The sequence below is a fragment of the Oncorhynchus tshawytscha genome, linkage group LG34 (genome assembly GCF_018296145.1).
Source record: "Oncorhynchus tshawytscha isolate Ot180627B linkage group LG34, Otsh_v2.0, whole genome shotgun sequence".
Lineage (NCBI taxonomy): Eukaryota > Metazoa > Chordata > Actinopteri > Salmoniformes > Salmonidae > Oncorhynchus > Oncorhynchus tshawytscha.
In genome coordinates, this window is record NC_056462.1 from 2,747,879 (window position 1) to 2,769,889 (window position 22,011).

Below are 22,011 nucleotides of genomic sequence, written 5' to 3' on the forward strand. Positions count from 1 at the left end.
GACTCAGCAGCAGGACTTCTGTTATTAAACCAGGGGGCAAACCTCTGTCAGAACCCACACACAAACACAAAAGCATCACTAAATCACACCTCTATATTGATGGTGTGTTGCATTTCTAATCAGGCATGTGGAAAAAAACAGAGCTCTGCCCATGACTCTGGCTGCTTCACAAATGGCACCCTATTCCCTATATAGTGCATTACTTTTGACCAGGGCCCATAAGGACACAATCTAATACAATAAATACAGTTGAAGTCGGAAGTTTACATAAACTTATGTTGGAGTCATTAAAACTAGTTTTTCAACCACTCCACACATTTCTTGTTTTGACTATAGTTTTGGCAGGTAAGTTAGGACATCTACTTTGTGCATGACACAAGTAATTTTTCCAACAATTGTTTACAGACAGATTATTTCACTTATAATTCACTGTATCACAATTCCAGTGGGTCAGACGTCTACATACACTAAGTTGACTGTGCCTTTAAACAGCTTGGAAAATTACAGAAAATTATGTCATGGCATTAGAAGCTTCTGATAGGCTAATTGACATCATTTGAGTCAATTGGAGGTTTACCTGTGGATGTATTTCAAGGCCTACCTTCAAACTCTTTGCTTGACATCATGGGAAATCAAAAGAAATCAGCCAAGACCTCAGAAAAAAATTGTAGACCTCCACAAGTCTGGTTCATCCTTGGGAGCAATTTCCAAATGCCTGAAGGTACCACGTTCATCTGTACAAACAATAGTACGCAAGTATCAACACCATGGGACCACGCAGCCATCATACCACTCAGGAAGGAGACGCGTCCTGTCTCCTAGAGATTAATGTATTTTGGTGCGAAAAGTGCAAATCAATCCCAGAACAACAGCAAAGGACCTTGTGAAGATGCTGGAGGAAACAGGTACAAAATGATCTTTATCCACAGTAAAACGAGTCCTATATCGACATAACCAGCAAGGAAGAAGCCACTGCTCCAAAACCACCATTAAAAAAGCTAGACTACGGTTTGCAACTGCACATGGGGACAAAGATCAAACTTTTTGGAGAAATGTCCTCTGATCTGAAACAAAAATCGAACTGTTTGGCCATAATGACCATCGTTACGTTTGGAGGAAAAAGGGGGAGGCTTGCAAGCCGAAGAACACCATCCCAAACGTGAAGCACGGGGGTGGCAGCATCATGTTGTGGGGGTGCTTTGCACCAGGAGTGACTGGTGCACCTCACAAAATAGATGGCATCAATGATGAAAGAAAATGATGTGGATATATTGAAGCAACATCTCAAGACATCAGTCAGGAAGTTAAAGCTTGCTCGCAAATGGGTCTTCCAAATGGACAATGACCCCAAGCATACTAGTTGTAGCAAAACAGCTTAAGGACAACAAAGTAAAGGTATTGGAGTGGCCATCACAAAGCCCTGACCTAAATGCCATAGAAAATTTGTGGGCAGAACTGAAAAAGTGTGTGCGAGCAAGGAGGCCTTTACAAGCCTGACTCAGTTACACCAGCTCTGTCAGGAGGAATGGGCCCAAATTCACCCAACTTATTGTGGGACTCTTGTGGAAGGCAACCCAAAACATTTGACCCAAGTTAAACAATTTAAAGGCAATGCTACCAAATACTAATTGAGTGCATGTAAACTTCTGACCCACTGGGAATGTGATGAAAGAAATTAAAGCTGAAATAAATCATTACCTCTACTATTATTCTGACATTTCACATTCTTAAAATAAAGTGGTGATTCTAACTGACCTAAGACAGGGAATTTTTACTGGGATTAAATGTCAGGAATTGTGAAAAACTGAGTTTAAATGTATTTGGCTAAGGTGTCTGTAAACTTCCGACTTCAACTGTACATGGATAGAGCGGCAACACAAATATGAATAATTACATACATATTATAATCAATGTCAGTATGCTCCTAATCTGCACCCCCTAATGCTTCCCTATTCTCTACATAGTGCACTCTCTCTGTGATTCTGTGGTCTCCTGACAATGGCCATTTAAGGCGTCTGGCAGGGGGTCCTAGTAAATGACCATGCCTTGAGTTCTCTTCAACCCCACCTGACTAAGTCTGCATCCTAAATGGCACCCTATTCGCTGTATAGTTCACTGCTTTTGACCCATAACCCTATGGGCCCTAGTCGAAAGAAATGCACTAAATGGGGATTAGGGTTCAATTTTGGATACATACAGTCGTGACCCAAAATTTTGAGAATAACAAAAATATAAATTTTCACAAAGTTTGCTGCCTCAGTATCTTTAGATATTTTTGTCAGATGTTACTATGGAATACTGAAGTATAATTGCAAGCATTTCAGAAGTGTGAAAGGCTTTTATTGACAATTACATGAAGTTGATGCAAAGAGTCAATGTTTGCAGTGTTGACCCATCTTTTTCAAGACCTCTGCAATCCACCCTGGCATACTGTCAATTAACTTCTGGACCACATCCTGACTGATGGCCATTCTTGCATAATCAATGCTTGGAGTTTGTCAGAATTAGTGGGTTTTTGTTTGTCCACCCGCCTCTTTAGGATTGACCACAAGTTCTCAATGGGTTTAAGGTCTGGGGAGTTTCATGGCCATGGACCCAAAATATTGATGTTTTGTTCCCAGAGACACTTAGTTATCACTTTTGCCTTATGGCAAGGTGCTCCATCATGCTGGAAAAGGCATTGTTCGTTACCAAACTGTTCCTGGATGGTTGGGAGAAGTTGCTCTCGGAGGATGTGTTGGTACCATTCTTTATTCATGGCTGTGTTCTTAGGTAAAATTGTGAGTGAGCCCACTCCATTGGCTGAGAAGCAACCCCACACATGAATGGTCTCAGGATGCTTTACTGTTGGCATGACACAGGACTGATGGTAGCGCTCACCTTGTCTTCTCCAGACAAGCTTTTTTCCGGATGCCCCAAACAATCGGAAGGGGATTCATCAGAGAAGATGACTTTACCCCAGTCCTCAGCAGTCCAATCCCTGTACCTTCTGCAGAATATCAGTCTGTCCCTGATGTTTTTCCTGGAGAGAAGTGGCTTCTTTGCTGCCCTTCTTGACACCAGGCCATCCTCTAAAAGTCTTTGCCTCACTGTGCGTGCAGATGCACTCACACCTGCCTGCTGCCATTCCTGAGCAAGCTCTGTACTGGTGGTGCCCTGATCCCGCAGCTGAATCAACTTTAGGAGACGTTCCTGGCGCTTGCTGGACTTTCTTGGGCTCTCTGAAGCCTTCTTAACAATAATTGAACCGCTCTCCTTGAAGTTCTTGATTATCCGATAAATGGTTGATTTAGGTGCAATCTTACTGGCAGCAATAACGTTGCCTGTGAAGCCCTTTTTGTGCAAAGCAATGATGACGGCACATGTTTCCGTGCAGGAAACCATGTTTCACAGAGGAAGAACAATGATTCTAAGTACCATCCTCCTTTTGAAGCTTCCAGTCTGTTATTCGAACTCAATCAGCATGACAGAGTGATCTCCAGCCTTGTCCTCATCAACACTCACACCTGTGTTAGTGAGAGTATCACTGACATGATGTCAGCAGGTCCTTTTGTGGCAGGGCTGAAATGCAGTGGAAATGTTTGGGGGGGGATTCAGTTCATTTGCATGGCAAAGAGGGACTTTGCAATTAATTGCAATTCATCTGATCTTCATCTGATCTCATCTGATCTTCATAACTTTCTGGAGTATATGCAAATTGCCACCATATAAACTGAGGCAGCAGACTTTGTGAGAATTAATATTTGTGTCATTCTCAAAACTTTTGGCCACGACTGTACATTGTCCTCCCATCTCTATGGTAGGCAGTAGCACAGCGGGTTCCCAGCAGGTAGAACATTTGGCAAGTTTCCCTGGACTACGCATAGACCTGAGCTGCTGGTACGCCGTGGGCTTCATGTTTTAAGAAAAACCCCAGTGGAGGAAGAAAGAGAGAGAACAAGAGAGAGGGGGTGGAAGAAAGACACAGAGTAAAGAGAGAGAGAAATAAGAAGATGAAGATTAGAGGGAAAGAGATGACAGCAAAAGGAGAATAGTGAGAGACGAGGAGAAAGAGGCACACCTCCATCCTCCTATTCTTTACTCTGTGGTGAAATGGTGCGAGCTGCCTTGAGGTAATTCCATGTCACGTGCTTTTCTTAGCAGAATATTTAAAGGGAAATTTCAGCACTAGACACTACTGTAATTCCAGTCTACTTACAGAATCATGAGTGATGACAGGTGTTTCAGACATAATTATACAGTAACCAATTGTGTCATTGGTTGATTGAGCCTGCTGTATAATCAAAAAATGAATGAGTCATGTTTTGTAGCAATTATTCTGGCCTTTGTGTTTCACCGATCACGCTGGCAGCGAGTAGATATAGTTGTCCTTGTTCAATAGAGCCATTGGACTAGTCTCAACGGTGTTCCTATCTGGGGGGCCATACTTCCTTGTTCCCACCCTCGAAGGCAGGCTTTCTAAAAATGGGTGAGGTACTGTACTAGTTTACAGGTTCACCGGAGCTATGTTACCATGCACCATCTATTAGCCACCATGGCTGCTTTCTGATTCCCCTTTCCAAGAAGAGCTGGATTACGAAACATTTGCTGATGTTCTTTTACATAGGACCATACAGTCCTATTTATTGGCGCCGGATTACGCATTAAGTGCGAGACCACCAAGCAGCGGCGGACCAGGACTCAGGATGGTAGATGACAAATGAGTAGGTTGTTTTGCTGTCGGTGGCTAGCTAGCAACATCAGGTCTCGTTTTACACGTGTTGTCCAGTACAGTACAATCCGGTGATAGATTCGGACAATATCAGAGCATTGTCGATACCGCCACAAGTCAAGCTAGTCACGTTTGTGACACATATGAGATGTTAATAACATATTAATTGACATACACGGTGCAATAGAACCGCAATGAAATTTCCCTTTAAGACTCCCCCTCCCCCGACTATCTCTCTCTCTCTCACACACCTCCCCCCCGACTATCTCTCTCTCTCACACACACACACCTCCCCCTCAATCTCCCATCCATCTCGCAGAACAGTCAGACTGACAGACTGCTCTTCCCATGCTCTTCAATAGGGTTTGACATGGAGCGCATCAATAAGGGTTGCTACTTGAGAGACCTGTCCTACTGTGGCACCGCAAAGCTTCAATCTCTCACACACACACACACACAGGCGCGCGCTTCAATCACCCTGTCACGCCTGACTGCGTCCGTCAGCCACAGGTTAATGGTACAGCAATGTGTGAATACAAAATACTAAAAAGTATGACAGTTATTTGTCGTAGGTTATATTATGAAAGGCACTTTGGAATTAGACTAGATCTGAAAAACACAGTGGCTTGCCAGAGAAACTCAAGATCAAATAATCCTTCTATTCAACGATAAAAGCAAACTCTTAAATGTTTGAATATGTTAACACACATTTACGGTATGTTGTACCTGGATGATGTGTGTTTCACATTGCTACACACAGAAATACTCTTAAAACAAATCCCTGTTTAAATGGGGAGAAAATCAGGCCCCTCTTGCTGAGCAGCATAACATTGCAGAATGAGGGTTCATCCAAAATGGCACCCTATTCCTTATATAGTGCACTACTTTTGACCAGAGCCTAATGGGTTCCCATAAAGCTCTGGTCAAAGTAGTGCACTACTGCATATAAGGAATAGGGTGCCATTTCACACGCACACTCATCATCTAGCATGAGAGGAGGGCAACAGAAGGCTGTGAATATTCAGCAAACACCAGTCAAAGAATCGTTTAAAGGCAAAATTAAAAATGGCAAGCCACCTGCTCAGTTTCAGCGTTTGTTGATTCAGTCCGAGGGTAGGCTGTCAGTGATTTGCTATATGACAGATATTCACCGCCTGACTCCAACCCAGCCCTGCTTGCAGAGTGAACGGTCGGGGGCCACGGTTCAACAACACACTAGCCAGCAGCTCTGTTTCTTCAAATATGGCACACGCACACGCACACACGCACGCACGCACGCACGCATGCACGCACGCACGCGCACGCGCACGCACACACACACACACACACCCCAAGACTCGGGCCAACAAGCACACTGCACTGCCGTCTGCACTACATAGGATACTGGTGAGTGAATGCGATGGTGTCAAACACAAGGAAACCATGTGTTTAATACTCTTCCATGTATTCTATCGCAGCCATTACTATGAGTCATCCTCTGATATAAAGTGCCACCAGCCACCACTGCTGCACTAACGTCCTCTTCATTTGAATGTCATCAGACTGATTGTAATAGCGCAGCTCTCTCTGAGTATTACACACAGTAGTTCTGACAACACCAGGAAGAAGAACACGGAGTCCTAATGAATCAACAAGTCTTTGTGCATGAGGCTACATGAGGCTAATTCTCACAGCTTATTCAGGACGGATGAAAATGAAGAGGCAGATCATGTATTACCTGAAGTGCTACTATTAAGTACTAACAAACCCAGATAGACAGACACACACACACACACACACACACCTCTACCCCGTTCTCCCTTTATCTTCCCCAGCCAGGAGGAGCAGCCGCTTTGATTGATTCGATATTGAAAATAGACTGTCAGCGCGTTTTGGAGAGGGTACTCATCTGATAATGAATGGATGCAACACCTCAGCGCCGCTAATTAGATTAAAGACACAGACAAAGCCCCTAGCTCCCTGCTCCTCTCACAGTACAAGGAAGTCCCATTGGGACGGACAGCACCCGCGCCAAGACAGCCCACTGTGCCCAGATCCATTGCTGCCCACAAACAAACCCACTAAGGTTGCGTCCCAAATGGCACCGTATTCCCTACGTAGTGCACTACTTTTGACCCGGAAGCCAGCCACACCAATGTGTCGGAGGAAACACTGTACATCTGCATGCATGCGCCCCGGCCCTCCACAAGAGTTGCTAGAGCGCGATGGGACAAGGAAATCTCGGCCTGTCGGGGCCTCTCCTAACACGGACGACGCTGGGCCAATTGTGCGCCACCTCATGGGTCTCCAAGTCACGGCCAGCTGTGACACAGCCTGGGATTGAACCCGGGTCTGTAGTGACACCTTAAGCACTGCGATGCAGATGACCGCTGCGCCAATCGGGATTTTAACAAACAATTGGCCCCCCAAAAAATGCTGTCCCTTGTTGAATTTCAAAATCCTGAAAGGGGATCTATCCTGAACACAGATACACATACACAACTGGGGTAAGTGTTACCTGGTCGGCGACAGCGCGGGCCAGTTTGTCCATCCTGGAGCCTGCCTCTGCAATCTTCTTGGCGGCGTTGATGACATCAGAGGAGTTCTTCAGGGGCCCTTTGCCTCTGGTGTGGAACACAGGGAAACAGGACTTATTAAGTTTAAAGTTCAACGTTTAAAAAAAAAAATCTAACTGCAGACAGCAAACACTATCTGAAATACTTGATATTAACAGATTAAAAGCTCCATTTTATATTCACTAGACACTTTGCCACTAATGAATAATGCATAAGATACAAACTCCAGTAGTAATCTTCCTAAAACTGAAAAAAAAGATCACAATGCCCCCCAAAAAAACAAAACGTGGGCTGCAACTAGAAATGTATTCTCAAATCATGGTGCTCCGTCATTAGTAGCTGAAAGCTGTCAACATAGGTCTTTCTCAAAGCTCATCAGTATTGGTGCCAGTCTGTTTCTGCTCTCTTGCCAACTCCTTATGGAATTGTCTTGACAATAACAGCAATGGAGTTGGCAAGGCCACAATAGATCTGGTAACAGGTTAGACAATAATGGCAATGGAGTTGGCAGGGCTATAATAGATCTGGTAACAGGTTAGATTGGATCTAGGCCTAAGTTCTATCAGATCGGGCGTTAACCGGTGACAGCAGACGCCCACACAGCAGATGTTTTGGCGGTGTCTGAGGTGGAACTGCGTTGGAGCCGTCAAATTGGTGAGCAGCTGCTCTTGCGACCATTGTCAAGAAGCCACAACTGCCCCACTCGCGTTAGAAGTTCAGAACCAGAAAGTGCAGGCTACTGTATATCGAAATAATTACGCTCAAATTGAAAAATCATTCAAGGAAAAGAATGACTTCTATCATCCTAATGGAGGTGTAGATCACATCTCAGATTCCAGCGTTCAAACTTACAAAAGACTGGACGGGATTTCTGTTATTGCGACTTTGTGCAGCCAACGGCAATGTCAGCTTTGTCATAATGCCGGGAGCAACTTGTGGATTCGACGGGAGCAACTTGTGGATTCGAAGGGAGCAACTTGTGGATTCGACGGGAGCAACTTGTGGATTCGACGGGAGCAACATGTGGATTCGACGGTAGCAACTTGTGGATTCGACGGGAGCAACTTGTGGATTCGACGGGAGCAACTTGTGGATTCGACGGGAGCAACTTGTGGATTCGACGGGAGCAACTTGTGGATTCGACGGGAGCAACTTGTGGATTCGACGGGAGCAACTTGTGGATTCGACAGCTCTAACGCAGTTCCACCTCCGGCACGTCAACACAACCGCTATTCGGATGTCGGCTGAACTGGATCAGACTGAATAGAGCCCTTAGCCTACGGTTTAACCAAAGTATGGTATCACTTCTCTACTGGTGTAGCCTGGCTCATGTAGTTTCCTAGTTGTAGGATGTCAGGCACCCCCCGCTGACTGAAAAAAACAAACAGATTTTACAGCAGTAGTCACTTATATTGGCTGACATCACGGTAATTGGGCATTTGTGAATCCATGCATGATGTGTCATTGGCTGAGTCTCACACGGCACCCAATTCCTTACGTAGTACCACGTTGGAGAAGGACCCATGGAGATCTGGTCAAAAGTAGTCCACTACATAGGGCATAGGTTGCCATTTGGTTATCAGATTTGCATGGCGACATTATATTTGCCAATTCCACAAATGTCACCACAAGGGTCACTTGCCTAAAGCAGTGTAATCATCGCCAACACACCACATCCATGATCGTTCATCATTATCAAACTGCATGGATGCATCCCAAATGGCACCCTATTCCCCACGGCGGTTTGGTCAAACGTAGTGCACTATATGGGGAATAGAGTGCCATTTGGGAAGAACACATAACATCTTCCCCTTGTTGAGATCTGTACAGCTAGCATATTCTGTCCACTGAATCATAGTGCCATGCCTTGGAATAGGAACATTGGGTTCAGCACAGGGCTAGCTATGACATGATATACAGATGGTGGGGGCTCGGAGAAAAGCTGTTGCCTCCCAGAGAACATCAACATCCACACTGTAAACACTACACAGGATCACACTCATCCTGGTTCGGCTACACAATATTTAATCTGACTCAATGGGAATACAAGACTGTTGGACCTCTGTTAGTCTACTAAATAACAATGTGTAAAGGTAGATAGCTGCTGCTGGTCTACACAGCCTAATCCCAGCTCACACCCGTTATCCTGACCAATAGCAGGGCCTGGATTTGGATTTATTCCAGCCTAGCCACGAAAGCACCTGATTCATCCAATCAAGGGCTTCTTTATTTGCTGATTTGTTGAATCAGGTGGGTTTGATTTGATTTGCGTTAGTGATGGGCTGTGACGAAAAGCCTGGACAGCCTAGTGTAGCGAAGTGAGTTGCCTGTGTGTGGTTGCTGATCCTACCCATACCGATACTAGTCACACCCATAACTAGTAATGCTTAAATTCAAATGGATGCACAAAGGAAGCATTAGCATGGCTAGGAACTGGGAACAACAGAACATGGCAAGCCATTAGCACAACAAAGGGGATTGTTCCATTCAAAAGGGGGAAATTGAACAAGCCTTTTGATGTATCCAGGGATAGGGATAAACAACAGCTTTTCCAAGGTAAGAAGCATATAAAATACTACTCTGATCAAAAATAAATAATGCAACATGAAAAGTGCTGGTCCCGTGTTCCTTGAGCTGAAATAAAACGTTCTGTATGCACAAATAGCTTATTTCTCTAAAATGTTGTGCATACATTTGTTTACATCCCTGTTAGTGAGCATTTGCTAAAATAATCCATCCACCTGACAGGTGTGGCATACCAAGAAGCTGATTAAACAGCATGATCATTACACAGGTGCACCTTGTGCTGGGGGACAATAAAAGGCCACACTAAATGTTCAGTTTTGACACACAACACAATGCCACAGATGGCTCAAGTTTTGAGAGAGCATGCAATTGGCATGCTGAATGCAAGAATGTCCACCAGAGCTGTTGCCAGAGAATTGAATGTTCATTTCTCTACCATAAGCTGACTCCAATGTCGTTTTAGAGAAATGTTGTTTTAGAGAATTTGGCAGTACATTCAACCGGCATCCCAATTGCAGACCAAATGTGTGGCGTCGTGTGGGTGTCAACGTTGTGAACAGAGTGCCCCATGGTGGCGGTGGGTTTATGGTATGGGCAGGTATAAGCTACGGACAACAAACAAAATTGCATTTTATCAATGACAATTTCAATGCACAGAGATACCATGAAGAGATCCTGAGGCCCATTGTCGTGCCATTCATCCGCCACCATCACCTCATGTTTCAGCATGATCATGTATGGGCCCCATTTCGCAGGGATCTGTACACAATTCCTGAAAGCTGAAAAGGTCCCAGTTCTTCCAAGGCATGCATACTTACCAGACATTTCACCAAATGAACATGTTTGGGATGCTCTGGATCGAGAGCGTATTCCAGTTCCCGCTAAACTTCAGTTGTTTGTTACATGTTTCTTTCACTACATTTCGAATGTCTAAATATTCCACAAAGATGTGCCCTGTTGAAGTGTGCTATTGGTTTTAGGGAATTGATCTACCATAGAACTATAATTACTAGAATGGGTAACACAGAGCCTCTGTCCACGGCAATTTTACTGGTAAAGTAATGGGTAGACTCAAATATAGCTGACATGGTATTGTTATGCATCATTTCCAAATAGCCACCGGTCCACAACGTAACAAACCTGTTGACTTGAATGGTGACACCAGTTCTAGTAAATCTATATCATTGTAATTATTACATTGACATTCATAAGTACTACCAGTGACTTCAACTAGGTTCTCTTTAGTCACATTGTAACTGCACCTGGTGAAGTCCGTCATCTCCATCATGATCATGCACATCTGCTTGGCAAGGACGATGATGTCGTTGCCATTGTCGTCCCACTTGGCCACTTCGGCGTCCAGCTTGCACTTCTCCTGCCGGAAGCTCTCCACCTGCTCGGCGATCTTCGCCTTCTCCTCCTGAGGCAGCTGGGCCATGATGGCCTGAGAGGGGCAGGAGGAGGAAGATGTAGGGGGAAGTAGAGGAAGGTTGAGTAGTGGAGTCAAAAAGAGAGGATGAGTAGTGAAACACATAGGGAGAAGAGGAAGTGGGAGAAAGTGGGAAAGAATAGATTGAGGAGGAAGAGAAGGAGTGGAGAGAGAGAAGGAATAATCAAACAATTAAACACTGGTAGTGAAAAGACTTACTATGACACAAGAAATACCAAAGATTAAGCATCAATTGCTCTTCAAATATTTAGCTGGCTGCCACTTTGAGGAGCCTATAGTCCCGAGTATACTCAACGAGAATAGATATTGCGTTAAGAGTTTGACTTTGCCCTTTCGAAAGGTTTCCGAATAAAGTTATAAACTTGACGATTAATCAACCAGCGCTCCGAAAACCCCTTGACATCTTATACTTGCGTGAAGAGAAGAATCCATTCCTCGGCTCGTTTCGCCGTGAGAACACTCTGTGCTTCTCTTGCCATAGCCATTCGAGGCAGGTCTGAGATGGCATAAATCTCTAGGCAAGGTCACCAAGTGCAGTAGAGGCTCCGATATTATTTGGGAGATAAATGTCTAATTACTTCACTTCTCATGCCAGTCAATGAATAATGTATTTGTTCAACGTTCTGAGGTGAGTGCAGGGGAGAAAAGTAAGTCGGCCATTATTAGTTTTGTACTATTGATTTGAGAAGGAAAGATGAAGTATCCATTGCATGGACGATATTGTTTTTAACCTTACCCTCCAAACACTGGAAAAAAGTGAAATCAAAGCAAAGCCTAAATATGTACATATTGAGTGATAATTCACTTGTTGTTCTTACCAAGCTAAATTATCTAACATAATTGGCAGATTTTGTCTCCTTATTTTAACCTTTAAAAAGGCTTCATACAAGTAATGTATCATATTTCAAGATATTTTGATATTTTAGCTTCATTGTCTTATTAAGGTCAAATATCTTGAAAAAAATCTTGAAATAAGATAAATTACTTGTATGAAGCCTTTTTTAGGTTAAAATAAGCAAAACTATCTGCCACTGACGTTAGAAAATTTAGCATGGTAAGAAAAAAAGAAAAATGTTAGCGAGTTATCACTCATAAGATATTCAGGTTTGCTTAGATTTCACTTTTAACAGTGTAAACTCTATGCTTAATGATTTCCTACTCTGTCTTGTTTCCTCGATTCCTCGCCTCCCTCTCCAAGCTCAATGGAGGAGATGTAAGGTAGAAACCTTGAAAGCAAGGTTTTGATGACAGGTTTCCAGGCACAGCCTTCAAACTCTTCCTAGACCACGTAGAATGTCTTTATAAGCATGACTGGTCTCATTAAGAAATAACTTCCCCACTCTGCTACATTTTCTCTCCTCTCCTCTCTCTCCTCCGTCCGTCTGTCTGTCTACGTCCCTCCCACATTCCTTTCACAGCAAAGCTGGTGTGTGGGGGTGACCGGCAGGATGAGCTCAGTGTGAGCGGGTATCACCTTTCACCCCTCCCTCCATGGAGGTGTGAGGAAGAGAATAACAACCACAAATGACTCGTCTTCCTCTCATAAAGTAGCTCAGGACGGAAGGAGAGAAAGCGTGAGAGAGATGCAGAGAGGGGCACCTAGCTGTTTTAGGTGTCATCAGACACTGCTATCTCATCACACAGCACCAGATGTCACCCTACTGATCACTCCCTCTCTACAGTCTCAGAGCCAGATATTATATGTTTGGTATTGCTGCCCAAGTGGAACTATTTCACCTTGCTTGGTTTCTGTTTCGGAGCAAGCTGGACCAGGGCTCTTTCTCAGTTAGTATTTTCTAGATTCCTTGCGTCCTCTCTCTCCTCACAAGGTTCTTGAAAACGCATTGGCGGTGAAGATCCAAGGACCTTCCCCTCGCACCCTCTCTCTCTCCTCCAATGGGATTTGAGAAGGAGGCAAGGAGAGAGGACGCGAGGCAAGGAGTCAAGGAGAAAGGAATTGGGCAAGTGCCCATGTTTAGTAGTTTAAAGCAGTGGTTCTCAAACCTCTCCTCAGGGACCCCCAATCGTTCCATGTATTTGATCTATTCCAGAGCTAGCACACCTGATTCAACTTGTCAACTAATTAGATTAATTAGATGAGCTTGTTCAGGGCTAAAACAAAATTGTGAAATGGCTGGGGTCCCCAAGGAGAGGTTGGAGAATCACTGGTGTAAAGCACAGATGTTCCTTTATATTGACCAGATACTCCATTGGTCGCTCTAACAATTACAATAAATATCTTTAAAAATTGAAAGCAGTCGGGAGGGTGCAAGATCAGGTGGGACCATTCTAGCCAATGAGAGAACAGATACCCGTGTGAACAACCACAACAGTCCTTGCTAACCAGGATCCTTGGGACGTCCCTACCCAATTGAAGTTGATATTTCAAATGGTTAAAGTAACCGGTTATGGTTAAGGTAAGGGTTAGGGTTGGGGTTAGGGTATGAACATCCCACGGATCCCAGATAGCACTAACAGCACAACTCCGATATATCAAAGTTGCCGGGATGTCACATGTCCTACTTATATCAGTACACTCAACCTAGGCATTACAAAACGTACATTCGATCAAATAAACTCATGTAGCAAATAAGCCATTACATTTTTGTTGACCACATTCTACACTCATTTACCTCCATACAAACGCCACCTGCTGGATTAGATAGATTTTGGCCCGGGTTATCCCTCTCACTTTGCCTCTTCCTATCTGTTTAAAGCAATGTAAACACATAAACAAACCTAACCCCAACAGTGTTGAGTGTAGCTAGATTTCTTTCAGCTGCTCTGAGCCAAAAACACACACGATACAGCGTGCCGCCTATCCTATTCATAAACAACAACATGGGTGGGTGAGAACAGCGGTAGGTACACCCTAAACACACGGCACAGTGTTAGTCTGTAATTAAACCCAACAGGAACCAAAATTACAAGTGAAGAGGGAAAATCCTCAGGGGAAGCTTTATCCTGTAGCACTCTTCATAGGCACTGAATACAGACACGGTCTGTTAAATATCGCATTTAACGTGAGACTGAGCAGCCAAACAGAGGGCAGGTGGGAGGAAGTCCTGTATGAAACTCCAAGTGGAATCAATCGCGACAGGTTAGTGCATACACCGAGAGAGAGGCGACCCCATCCCGACCGTGAGCGACACCACCCACCCTCCCCCAGACAGTTGCGAAGGGCAATGGGGGCTCGGCTCAGCACCACGGACCCCCACGGTCAGGGGTCAGACATTAGAATTCCCTTCCCGCCACATCTTTTATTCACGGATCACTAATTATACGGGTTGCCAGCAGAGCGGAGGCAGGTGGATTGTGAGCATGGGGTCTATTCATTAATGCACGCCGTAGCAAAATGTTTTGTAACAGAAAACAAAAACAAACGTTTCTTAACTATACACCAGGCTCAACGTCAACAGTGAAGAGGCGACTCCGGGATGCTGGCCTTCTAGGCAGAGTTGCAAAGAAAAAGCCATATCTCAGACTGGCCAATAAGAAGAACATTTTAAGATGGGCAAAAGAACACAGACATTGGACAGAGGAAGTCTGCCTAGAAGGCCAGCAACCCGGAGTCACCTCTTCACTGTTGACGTTGAGACTGGACATTGATACCATCGATCACCACATTCTTTTGGAGAGATTGGAAACCCAAATTGGTCTACAAGGACAAGTTCTGGCCTGGTTTAGATCTTATTTGTCGGGAAATATATCAGTTTGCCTCTGTGGATGGTTTTTCCTCTGACAAATCAACTGTACATTTCAGTGTTCCTCAAGGTTCCGTTTTAGGACCAGTATTTTATTCATTATATATATATTTTTCCTTTTTTTTCTCTCCCCAATTTCGTGGTATCCAATTGTTAGTAGTTACTATCTTGTCTCATCGTTACAACTCCCGTACTGGCTCAGGAGAGACAAAGGTCGAAAGCCATGCGTCCTCCGAAACACAACCCAACCAAGCCGCACTGCTTCTTAACACAGCGCGCATCCAACCCGGAAGTCAGCCGCACCAATGTGTTGGAGGAAACACCGTACACCTGGCGACCTGGTTAGCGTGCACTGTGCCCGGCCCACCACAGGAGTCGCTAGTGCGCGATGAGACAAGGATATCCCTACCGGCCAAACCCTCCCTAGCCCGGACAACGCCACGGCCAATTGTGCGTCACCCAACGGACCTCCCAGTCGCGGCCGGCTGCGATAGAGCCTGGGCGCGAACCCAGAGTCCCTGGTGGCACAGCTAGCACTGCGATGCTAGCGATTTTACCTCTTGGTGATGTAATTCGGAAACATAATGTTAACTTTCACCGCTATGCGTATGCTACACAGCTGTACATTCCGATGAAACATGGCGAAGCCCCAAAATTGCCCTCCTTGGAAGCCTGTGTTTCAGACATAAGGAAGTGGATGGCGGAACATGTTTTACTTTTAAACTTGGACAAAACAGAGATGTTAGTCCTAGGTCCCAAGAAACAAAGAGATCTTCTGTTGGATCTGACATTTAACCTTAATGGTTGTACAGTCGTCTCTAGTTTCCTGCTGGCTGTTTAGTTCCACACCTTAACTTAGTATGTTCAAATGGAGAGCTACACTGCTAATAAATCAATCAGCAACATCACTTGCAACTTGGTCACAGCAGCAAAGCCTTTTGGGGTGTGGAGTCTTTTTTGGAGGCAGACATTTTGAGCTACCCCCTTTAGAGGGAAGCAGGCAGTTGAAAGAAGTTCTCCCCAACCAAGTTCACCTTTCTCAGGGGGCACTATAACCAGACCTGGTCTAGCTTGAAACTGGAAGGCCATTTACTAATACTGATACAGGAAGTGTCAGTCAATGACAGTGAACCACAGTGAAAACAACAACTAAAATGAAATAAAAAGGATCTTGGTCAGCTAGCAACTGCAAACACAACAAAGACAAAAAGCAGAGGTAGAAAAAAAGGTTGGCAACATGGCCAGCTCTGGCTGTACGGCTGTCACACACCTGTATCGAGTCTAATTGGAGAGTCACAACCCCAAACAGTGAAGCCTTATGGGAATTTGCGTTTTTCTATCGTATTTAGGAGTTCCCACAATACACATGACAAACCAACTTTAATATGTGGTTTGTGATGAAGTCTACTTAAATAGGTAAACTACTGTAAACTAACTACTAACTCCTGGTGTAACTGTGTCACCTCTTACCTCGATCAATGAAGTGTTTACCATTGCTGTAAAAAGTGTACAGACAACTTCACAGGTCTGGTTCCAATCCCTCCGCTGAATTAAAGGGAATCTACCCTAACTGTCAATGACATGAAGATGGCGGCTCAAAAGGTTTGCTTGGTCCTCAAACTTTCTCAATGGTGATTTACAAAGAAAAACAGGGGCCAATTGGGATGTCACAATAGGAGGGGTGGGGTAGGGGGGGGGTACTAGGCGAGAATATTTTCTTCTTCTCCCACTCTCCAGAATTCACTTATCCCAAAATCCCTTCCTCTGCTTACTGATAACAACAAGAGCGGGCCTTGGGAGCTTAGCGCAGTGGCAAATCCCATCCTATAGAGCACGTGCCAATACACTCGACGGCTCGGCAGGGATTAGACACAGCGCTTTCTGGGTTTCTTCACAGGCAGGGGCATCGCGAAATGACTTTAATTTGTTTCATTTGAAATAAAATGCCCAGACACTAGCGAGATCAATTTTATGGCTGACCTATCAGGGGCTTTGTGTGTGTGTGTGTGTGCGTGTCTCTCTGTGTGTGTTTGCGTGTAAACTCAGCAAAAAAAGAAACGTCCTCTCACTGTCAACTGCGTTTATTTTCAGCAAACTTAACATATGTAAATATTTGAATGAACATAAAAAGATTCAACAACTGAGACATAAACTGTTCCACAGACATGTGACTAACAGGAATGTAATTATGTGTCCCTGAACAAAGGGGGGGGGATCAAAAAAGTAACAGTCAGTATCTGGTGTGGCCACCAGCTGTATTAAGTACTGAATTGCATCTCCTCCTCATTGACTGCACCAGATGTGCCAGTCCTTGCTGTGAGATGTTACCCCACTCTTCCACCAAGGCACCTGCAAGTGCCTGGACATTTCTGGGGGGAATGGCCCTAGCCCTCACCCTCCGATCCAACAGGTCCCAGATGTGCTCAATGGGATTTCGCTTGTCATGGCAGAACACTGACATTCCTGTCTTGTAGAAAATCACGCACAGAACAAGCAGTATGGCTGGTGGCATCGTCATGCTGGAGGGTCATGTCAGGATGAGCCTGCAGGAAGGGTACCACATGAGGGAGGAGGATGTCTTCCCTGTAACACACAGCATTGAGATTGCCTGCAATGACAACAAGCCCAGTCCGATGATGCTGTGCCACACCGCCCCAGACCATGATGAACCCTCTACCTCCAAATCGATCCTGCTCCAGAATACAGGCCTCGGTGTAACGCTCATTCCTTCGACGATAAACGCGAATCCGACCATCACCTCTGGTGAGACAAAACCGCGACTCGTCAGTGAAGAGCACTTTTTGCCAGTCCTGTCTGGTCCAGAGATGGTGGGTTTGTGCCCATAGGCGACGTTGTTGCCGGTGATGTCTGGTGAGGACCTGACTTACAACAGGCCTACAAGCCCTCAGTCCAGCCTCTCTCAGCCTATTGGGGACAGTCTGAGCACTGATGGAGGGATTGTGCGTTCCTGGTGTAACTCGGGCAGTTGTTGTTGCCATCCTGTACCTGTCCCGCAGGTGTTGTTACACATGGTCTGCCACTGCGAGGACGATCAGCTGTCCGTCATGTCTCCCTGAAGCTCGTTCTTAGCCGTCTCACAGTACGGACATTGCAATGTATTGCCCTGGCCACATCTGCAGTCCTCATGCCTCTTTGCAGCATGCCTAAGGCATGTTCACGCAGATGAGCAGGGACCCTGGGCATCTTTCTTTTGGTGTTTTTCAGAGCCTGTAGAAAGGCCTCTTTAGTGTCCTAAGTTTTCATAACTGTGACCTTAATTGTCTACCGTCTGTAAGCTGTTAGTGTCTTAACGACCGTTCCACAGGTGCATGTTCATTAGTTGTTTATGGTTCATTGAACACGCATGGGAAATAGTGTTTAAACTCTTTACAATGAAGATCTGTGAAGTTATTTGGATTTTTACGAATTATCTTTGAAAGACAGGGTCCTGAAAAAAGGGACGTTTTTTCACTGAGTTTATGTGCCGTGACATGACAGCGTGTGTGAGCGTGTGTCTCTCTGTCTCTGTGTAAGTATGTGTGTGTTTCTCTGTCTCTGTGAGTATGTGTGCGTCTCTCTGTCTCTGTTTAAGTATGTGTGTGTCTCTGTCTCTGTGTAAGTATGTGTGTGTCTCTCTGTCTCTGTGTAAGTATGTGTGTGTCTCTCTGTTTCTGTTTAAGTATGTGTGTGTCTCTCTGTCTCTGTTTAAGTATGTGTGTGTCTCTCTGTCTCTGTGTAAGTATGTGTGTGTCTCTCTGTCTCTGTGTAAGTATGTGTGTGTCTCTCTGTCTCTGTGTAAGTATGTGTGTGTCTCTCTGTCTCTGTGAGTATGTGTGTGTCTCTCTGTCTCTGTGTAAGTATGTGTGTGTCTCTCTGTCTCTGTGTAAGTATGTGTGTGTCTCTCTGTCTCTGTGTAAGTATGTGTGTGTTTCTCTGTCTCTGTGAGTATGTGTGCGTCTCTCTGTCTCTGTTTAAGTATGTGTGTGTCTCTGTCTCTGTTTAAGTATGTGTGTGTCTCTCTGTCTCTGTGTAAGTATGTGTGTGTCTCTCTGTCTCTGTGTGAGTATGTGTGTGTCTCTCTGTCTCTGTGAGTATGTGTGTCTCTCTGTCTCTGTGTGAGTATGTGTGTGTCTCTCTGTCTCTGTGAGTATGTGTGTCTCTCTTTCTCTGTGTAAGTATGTGTGTGTCTCTGTCTCTGTGTAAGTATGTGTGTGTCTCTGTCTCTGTGTAAGTATGTGTGCGTCTCTCTGTCTCTGTGTAAGTATGTGTGTGTCTCTGTTTCTGTTTAAGTATGTGTGTGTCTCTGTCTCTGTGTAAGTATGTGTGTGTCTCTCTGTTTCTGTTTAAGTATGTGTGTGTCTCTGTTTCTGTGTAAGTATGTGTGTCTCTGTCTCTGTGTAAGTATGTGTGCGTCTCTCTGTCTCTGTTTAAGTATGTGTGTGTCTCTCTGTCTCTGTGTAAGTATGTGTGTGTCTCTCTGTCTCTGTGTGAGTATGTGTGTGTCTCTCTGTCTCTGTGTAAGTATGTGTGCGTCTCTCTGTCTCTGTGTAAGTATGTGTGCGTCTCTCTGTCTCTGTTTAAGTATGTGTGCGTCTCTCTGTCTCTGTGAGTATGTGTGTGTCCCTCTGTCTCTGTTTAAGTATGTGTGTGTCTCTGTTTCTGTGTAAGTATGTGTGCGTCTCTCTGTCTCTGTGTAAGTATGTGTGCGTCTCTCTGTCTCTGTTTAAGTATGTGTGCGTCTCTCTGTCTCTGTGTAAGTATGTGTGTGTCTCTGTCTCTTTGTAAGTATGTGTGTGTCTCTGTCTCTTTGTAAGTATGTGTGTGTCTCTGTCTCTGTGTGTATGTGTGTGTGTGTCTCTGTCTCTGTGTAAGTATGTGTGTGTCTCTGTTTCTGTGTAAGTATGTGTGTGTCTCTGTTTCTGTGTAAGTATGTGTGTGTCTCTGTTTCTGTGTAAGTATGTGTGTGTCTCTCTGTCTCTGTGTAAGTATGTGTGTGTCTCTGTCTCTGTGTAAGTATGTGTGTGTCTCTGTCTCTGTGTAAGTATGTGTGTGTCTCTGTCTCTGTGTAAGTATGTGTGTGTCTCTGTCTCTGTGTAAGTATGTGTGTGTCTCTGTCTCTGTGTAAGTATGTGTGTGTCTCTGTCTCTGTGTAAGTATGTGTGTGTCTCTGTCTCTGTGTAAGTATGTGTGTGTCTCTGTCTCTGTGTAAGTATGTGTGTCTCTGTGTCTCTGTCTCTGTGAGTATGTGTGTGTCTCTGTCTCTGTGTAAGTATGTGTGTCTCTGTCTCTGTGTAAGTATGTGTGTCTCTGTCTCTGTGAGTATGTGTGTCTCTGTCTCTGTGTAAGTATGTGTGTGTCTCTGTCTCTGTGTAAGTATGTGTGTGTCTCTCTGTCTCTGTGTGAAGTATGTGTGTCTCTCTGTCTCTGTGTGAGTATGTGTGTGTCTCTGTCTCTGTGTAAGTATGTGTGTGTCTCTGTCTCTGTGTAAGTATGTGTGTGTCTCTGTCTCTGTGTAAGTATGTGTGTGTCTCTGTCTCTGTGTAAGTATGTGTGTGTCTCTGTCTCTGTGTAAGTATGTGTGTGTCTCTGTCTCTGTGTAAGTATGTGTGTGTCTCTCTGTCTCTGTGTAAGTATGTGTGTGTCTCTCTGTCTCTGTGTGAGTATGTGTGTGTCTCTCTGTCTCTGTGAGTATGTGTGTCTCTCTTTCTCTGTGTAAGTATGTGTGTGTCTCTGTCTCTGTGTAAGTATGTGTGTGTCTCTGTCTCTGTGTAAGTATGTGTGTGTCTCTGTCTCTGTGTAAGTATGTGTGTGTCTCTCTGTCTCTGTGTAAGTATGTGTGTGTCTCTCTGTCTCTGTGTAAGTATGTGTGTGTCTCTCTGTCTCTGTTTAAGTATGTGTGCGTCTCTCTGTTTCTGTTTAAGTATGTGTGTCTCTCTGTCTCTGTGTAAGTATGTGTGTGTCTCTCTGTCTCTGTGTAAGTATGTGTGTGTCTCTGTCTCTTTGTAAGTATGTGTGTGTCTCTGTCTCTTTGTAAGTATGTGTGTGTCTCTGTCTCTGTGTAAGTATGTGTGTGTCTCTGTCTCTGTGTGAGTATGTGTGTCTCTGTCTCTGTGAGTATGTGTGCGTCTCTGTTTCTGTTTAAGTATGTGTGTGTCTCTCTGTCTCTGTGTAAGTATGTGTCTGTCTCTGTCTCTTTGTAAGTATGTGTGTGTCTCTGTCTCTTTGTAAGTATGTGCGTGTCTCTGTGTAAGTATGTGTGTGTCTCTCTGTCTCTGTTTAAGTATGTGTGTGTCTCTCTGTTTCTGTTTAAGTATGTGTGTGTCTCTCTGTTTAAGTATGTGTGTGTCTCTCTGTCTCTGTTTAAGTATGTGTGTGTCTCTGTTTCTGTGTGAGTATGTGTGTGTCTCTGTTTAAGTATGTGTGTGTCTCTCTGTCTCTGTTTAAGTATGTGCGTGTCTCTGTTTAAGTATGTGTGTGTCTCTCTGTCTCTGTTTAAGTATGTGTGTGTCTCTCTGTCTCTGTTTAAGTATGTGTGCGTCTCTGTCTCTGTTTAAGTATGTGTGCGTCTCTCTGTTTCTGTGTGAGTATGTGTGTCTCTGTCTCTGTGTGAGTATGTGTGTGTCTCTCTGTCTCTGTGTGAGTATGTGTGCGTCTCTCTGTCTCTGTGTGAGTATGTGTGCATCTCTCTGTTTCTGTGTGAGTATGTGTGTCTCTGTCTCTGTGTGAGTATGTGTGTGTCTCTCTGTCTCTGTTTAAGTATGTGTGCGTCTCTCTGTCTCTGTGAGTATGTGTGTGTCTCTCTGTCTCTGTGTAAGTATGTGTGCGTCTCTCTGTCTCTGTGTAAGTATGTGTGCGTCTCTCTGTCTCTGTTTAAGTATGTGTGCGTCTCTCTGTTTCTGTTTAAGTATGTGTGTGTTTCTCTGTCTCTGTGAGTATGTGTGTGTCTCTCTGTCTCTGTGAGTATGTGTGTCTCTGTCTCTGTGTAAGTATGTGTGTGTCTCTGTCTCTTTGTAAGTATGTGTGCGTCTCTGTTTCTGTGTAAGTATGTGTGTGTCTCTGTCTGTA

General features: G+C 44.6%; 1 protein-coding gene across 1 annotated transcript in view; it reads right to left on the reverse strand.

The window, feature by feature from the left end:
* Positions 1-22,011, reverse strand: part of ctnna2 (catenin (cadherin-associated protein), alpha 2) — a 677,857-nt gene that overhangs the window by 12,949 nt on the left and 642,897 nt on the right. The window contains exons 15-16 of the mRNA XM_042311972.1: positions 11,055-11,236; positions 7,209-7,314 (exon numbers count right to left, since the gene is read on the reverse strand). Coding sequence (XP_042167906.1) covers positions 7,209-7,314; positions 11,055-11,236 — 288 coding nt within the window. The remainder of the gene's footprint in view (positions 1-7,208; positions 7,315-11,054; positions 11,237-22,011) is intronic.